The sequence below is a fragment of the Peromyscus leucopus genome, chromosome 1 (assembly GCF_004664715.2).
Source record: "Peromyscus leucopus breed LL Stock chromosome 1, UCI_PerLeu_2.1, whole genome shotgun sequence".
NCBI classification, from domain to species: Eukaryota; Metazoa; Chordata; class Mammalia; order Rodentia; family Cricetidae; genus Peromyscus; species Peromyscus leucopus.
The window spans coordinates 95,167,237-95,173,236 of NC_051063.1; the positions used below are offsets into that span (position 1 = coordinate 95,167,237).

A 6,000-nucleotide genomic window follows, 5' to 3' on the forward strand; every position below is an offset into this window, starting at 1 on the left:
ATGTTACATACATACTGTCAAACACTCATTCATACACATAAAATAAATGTTCTCTTTTGTTTTTTGGTTTTTCATAACAGGGTTTCTCTTTGTAGCCCTGGCTGTCCTGGAACTCATTCTGTAGACTAGGCTGGCCTCAAACTCACCACCACCACCCTGTAAGATAAATCTTTTTTAAAAGTGTCCCAGGAAGCCAGGACTGTTACACAGAGAAACTCTGTCTCGAAAAAAACAAAAACAAACAAACAAAAGTGTTCTTCACAGAAATTTGTTTGCTAAGTTTATTCGGCTATTATTTGGCTTAAAGGGGTTTATTGGGAGATGTTAAATACTTTCCAGTTTCAAATAACTTTAGACTTTGGAATTATAACCTGTTTTTAGGTTAAAAAAAAAAAACATTTAAGTGGAAAATGCTGAAAGACCACTGAACTCATATTTACATCTCTATACCTATATAAAATGATTATAAATGTTTGTTTAAAAAGTGCAAATGTGAATTTAACAAGAAGTTATAGATTTTCAACACTGTACACAAACTCCTTTGTTACAAATAAATATTTATGCTTCTAAAAAAAAGTTTATTTTACATGTGTATGTTACTATGTGCTTCCAGTGCCTGAGGAGGTCAGAAGGATGTCAGATGCCCTGGCAATCAAACCCCAATCCTCTGGAAGAGCAAAATGGGTTAATTACTGAGCCATCTCTCCAGCCCAAATGAATGCTCTTAACACTTCTATTTAGGTCCTTCTGTCTTGAATTCAATAAATACTTCTTGTGTCTATTATGTGCCATTTACTATATACCTAGAACTGAGTCAATTTTCCGCCAATAGTGCTACCTCACAGTGACCTCAGTGTTCAAGAAGCATTTCAAGCAAGGGTAGAAGGACTAAGATGGAAGTAATAGACTGAGGTGGGAAACAAACTCTAGACCTCTTGAACTTGTACAGCAAGTGGCGTATGCAGTTCAAATAACTTGGAGGACTTACTGATGCCACTTCCCTAGATTTTTACATACACCACTTCCTTAAACCATAGAATACAATGGCAGATACTATTTCATTATACACACAAGGAAACCAGCACTCAGCAGGTTTCACAGCCTGAAAATCAACCTAATGTAGATGGAAAACATTTAGGGAGAAAAATACACCTGTACTGAATATATAAAGACTTTTTGCCATTTCTTTTCCTTCCTTCTTCCTTCCTTCCTTCCTTCCTTCCTTCCTTCCTTCCTTCCTTTTCTTTCTTTTCTCCCCTTAGACAGGGTTTCCCTGTGTACTCCTGGCTGTCCTGGAACTTGCTCTGTAGAACAGGCTAGCCTCAGAAATCCTCCTGCCTCTGCCTCCCAAGCACTGGAATTAAAGGCCTGCACCACCTCCTGGCTTTTTTCATAAACAATACTGTATAATAGCTGTTTACAGAACACTGGCTATTATAGCTAATTAAATATTTAAAGTACAGGCATCTAATGATTTAAGTCAGTAGTACACAGGCTAATATGTAAATATTATTCCATTTTACATAAGAGACTGTGACCACTGTTGATATCCTTGGGGAGATATATTGTTGCCTAGGGAAGACTGTATAGAATTTTGAATTTAATTACATGTATGTATGTTTGTTTATATGTATTTGCCACAGCACACACGTGGACATCAGCATGTATGAGGACAACAACTTGCTAGATTTGGCTCTCTACCACTTGAGCAATTTGAAAACACTATCTAGGCTGGGCATAGTGGTGTGATGCCTGCAATCCCAGCACTCAGGAATCTGAAGCTGGCCTAGACTACGAAGACACCATGTTTCAAAAGAAAAAAGGAAGTAAAAAAAATACACGCCCCAAACAGTCATTAGTTTCTTAGTCTAATGTCATTTTTTTATTTTAGTCATATGTGATATAAAAAAGTAAATCAAATATCCTTTAATTAATGTTCATGTGAGCTAAGCTTTATAAAACAAGGGAAGGAAGATAGGAATGTAGTTGGGAAATGGGGACTCCTCCATGGTAATAAAGAGACATTTGAAACGAGACAAAAGGTACAAAGCTGAGCACACAAGCTCAGTAGCAAGAGTACTGTCATAGATTCAAACCAAAAACTTTGAAAAGGTGGGCATAATGGGTGCATGCCTTTAGTCTCCGGCAAAGGCAGGGAGATTTCTTGTATTCAAGGCCAGTCAGGTTGACAGAGCAAATTCCAGGCCATCCAGGAACTACTGAGGCTCAAGCACCCTCCTCAAAAACTAACTAAATAAATAAATAAATAAACAAACATTAATAAATAAAATTAAAGATGTTTTAGGCCAACAATTATGTAACAGTGAGGGGACTCATTCAAATATCAAAAATCTTTTAACCTAATGAGCAACTTTTAATGTCTGAAGGAGCAAAACCAGCTTTGACAAATGGATGATAGATCGTGCACCTTACCATACTCAAAGCAAAAGTCTTTCAAAAGCAAGATGTTCTACTCTCATTCTTCAAGATTTATCTAAATTAAATATTCTAAAAGTTACCTTAGAAAAATTACTTTAAGCCGGGCGGTGGTGGCGCACGCCTTTAATCCCAGCACTCGGGAGGCAGAGCCAGGCGGATCTCTGTGAGTTCGAGGCCAGCCTGGGCTACCAAGTGAGTTCCAGGAAAGGCGCAAAGCTACACAAGAGAAACCCTGTCTCGAAAAAACCCAAAAAAAAAAAAAAAAAAAAAATTACTTTAAAACAAGACATGTAAGACATAAAGAGCTAAAAATCACAAAATACAGGCCAGATAATACATTTTCTTTGGCAGTAAAGATTATCAGTGTTTACTGTTCTGTGGCATTCCAGAACAGCAGATCAATGGATGAGTAAAAAAGGCTGATTACTATTTTGATTATTCATTTATCTTTTAAATCATAAGTTGTGAAATAACTTTCTCCAAATCTCTCTTATGTGAGTGCACAAAAGTGGACATGCAAAACTGGATGTGCTAGGACAGGGACTCGGAAGGCTGAGGCAGAAATTTACCCAGGAATCTGAGGCAAGCTTGGGCTAAAGAGTGAAACTCTGAAAACAAAGCAAAAACCCAAGAAATACAGTAACTGTTCACAGAATTCCAAATTTGAAGAAAGCATTATTACTCAAACTTTACACAAGAGAAATCAAATCTTTTAAGAAACAATTGAGTCAAATGTACTCAAGATAGAAATACCTAAGGGAAAACTTTCAGGTTTTCTAGGTTTATTTTATTTTATAGAGATAGATAGGGTCTCACTCTGTAGCCCAGGAAGTCCTCAAACTCCTGGACAATCCTTCCAAGTGCTGGAATTATAATAGGTCCACCCAGGGCAGAACAAGTGACCCCTAACTTCTTGTGTGGTTTAATAACATTTTCAAGGGACAATTTGTTTTATTTTACCATTTTACATCCCACTGTACGATCTTGCCAAGGTGACTCTGGTCTAAAAGTTTGAGTACACTATGATCCTTCAGAATGATGGTCTCATTACATTACTTACCTTTTCATTTTGAAATAATTCAATTTATCTGAACTGTGAGGTCTTGTGGAACTGTAAATTCCTCGAGGGCAGGAATATCTAGCACAGCACTGTAAACTTTAGATGTTCAATTAGTAGTTTCCCTGACGTTTCCTGTAAGTCAATACTTTAAAATTTCTCTAAACAGAAAGTTTTTTACATTAACACACACACAAAACCTGAGACTCAGTAGTATACCAAGATCGATTTGCTCTCGAGAGTTTATTAACCTCCTAAATTCTTACTAATACATAAAACTGCAAAGTTCAGAAACAAAGAACGAGGATGAAATCAGTACAGTAGAATATTCATGAAACACTACTGTTTTCCAAGGGGCACTCCCCCAAACACGTGGGAGAGAAACCAACTCTCCGCAAATGATGAAAGATCTACAGGCGGACTTCCATTATCTCACTTGACCATCAGAGCAACCCTGCGGCCTAATTTCATGAATGAGTAAATCTCAGGATCAGGAGAGGTTAAGGGACTTGCCCAAGGTCACTTCGGAAATCAGTGAGGGAGCTATACCTAGAAGGTCGCACTTATCTGATCCTTTCCACTACATCATCCCGCCTCCCAACTATGGCACTATGACAGTACGAGAGCGGGGAACGCACTGTGTAACCCGCACTACCCCAGCCCTACCAAGGAGGCGCAGACTTACATCTGTCCCTAGCAGTTCGCCGGTGAGAACTAAGTTGTACCCGACCCGACAAGCTCAGAGCCGAGACAAGGCTGACAGCGCAGACCCCAGCGGACCAGCTAGCCTTCCCAGGAGCCCTGGCATCCCCGGCGCCGACGAGACTCGTCTGGGACACGTCTGTACACCCTCCCAATGAGTTTCGCCCCCTCCCGAGAGCAAGGAACCAGCTGGGAGTGAGCCAGAGGGCGGCGGGCCACCCGAGCCGGCCATGTGTTCAGACCGTCACGCCCGCCTAGCCCGTCCGGCTCCTCACGGCCAGACTGCAGCCACAGGCCCACTCGGAAGCCGACAGAGAGGCGGCCTGGGCGCCGCGGCGCCACAGCGCGACACCGAGCCTGGCACGGCAGGCAGATCTCCGCCCCACCCCTCCAAATAGACCCGTCGGCGACACGGTCCGCGCTCCCAGCCAGGCCGGAAGGTTCGGCCTGCCGGTCCACAAGCCCGCAGCAGCCGCTAGCCGGCCGTCCTTACTTCATTGAGCTGGCGCTCCGCGGCCTCGCGCAGGGCTGGGTCCATGGTGCCCCGTAGGGCCTCGATGATGGTGTTGGGATCCATCGCCGCGCGGTCGGTCAAACCCGGGACACCGGTGCTACTGAGACAGAAATAGCGCCACTCACTGCGCACATGGACCGGCCGCGCTCCGCAGCGGCAACCGGCGCGAAAGGAAAGAGAAGCGCCAAGGCCCCGGATAGAACCTTCTCGCCTCGGCGTGGAGGCGGGAGATGCTCCGGCCACTTCCTGTCAGCGCACCCGCGGAGCACCTTGGGAGATGTAGTCCACAAACGCAGGCACGGCCCACGTGGCTGGCTCCAGCAGAGTAGTCCTACTATTGAAAGAACATTCAAATGCCACAAAAAGAAAAGAAAAACAGTTACAAAGATTTATATGCTATCCCTAGAGGACCTCAAGCCATGTGTGATGCAATCTGTTGTTACTAACTGTATAATTAAAAGAAACTTCTGTTTTGGTTTTTGAGACAGGCTTGCTATGTAGCCCAAGCTGACCTTAACTTGATGCAATGCCACTGCCTTGGCCTCTCAAATGGTACTTTCTGAAAAATGATTTGAGATGTATTTCTAAATGCTATAAAAATTGTTTCACTCTGACTCACTGATCTCATTTGTGAGACTTTATCCTAAGAAAGCAGTGTGATACACTTGATTGAATGTACCAGACCATGGTGGCAACACAAGCCTTTAGTACCAGCACTCAGGAGGCAGAGGCAGGTGAATCTCTTGAGTTCAAAACCAGTCTGGGCTACATAGTGATAGTGAGTTCCAGAACAGCCAGGGCAATACAGGGAACCCTCTCTTGATAAACCACACACACACACACACACACACACACACACACACACAGATTGAATGTGCTTTGTTTATGAAAGATGGCAATTTAAACATCTGTAACTACAGTATACTGAAGTTATGTCTTATTAACAAGTGTTCAAATTTCAGCTAGGTCATTATATAAATTATTTCTAAATACAGATTAAATGCATGGTATCTATGAAAACTCACGGTCTTCCCAGGTATGCGTACACAAACTTCTGATTCAGTGGTTCTCAACCTGTGGGTTGTGACCCTTTGAAGTGTGACTCTTTTACAGGGGTCACATATCAGATATTCTGCATATCAGATATTTACATTACAATTCATAACATTCGCAAAATTATAGTTATGAAGTAGCAACAAAAATAATTTTATGGTTGGGGGTCACCACAACATGAGGAACTGCATTAAAGGGTTGCAGCATTAAGAAGACTAAGAACCACTGAAACACA

At 42.2% G+C, this 6,000-nt stretch overlaps 1 protein-coding gene across 2 annotated transcripts in view; it reads right to left on the reverse strand.

Annotated features, from left to right (window-relative positions):
• Positions 1–4,941, reverse strand: part of Ipo7 (importin 7) — a 42,236-nt gene extending 37,295 nt beyond the window's left edge. The window contains exon 1 of one of the 2 annotated variants that reach the window (XM_028894625.2): positions 4,692–4,941. In XM_028894625.2, the coding sequence (XP_028750458.1) occupies positions 4,692–4,775 (84 nt within the window). In that variant the 5' untranslated portion in view covers positions 4,776–4,941. The remainder of the gene's footprint in view (positions 1–4,691) is intronic. The other variant, XM_028894624.2, reaches the window with a different exon arrangement.
• Positions 4,942–6,000: the final 1,059 nt, after the last annotated feature.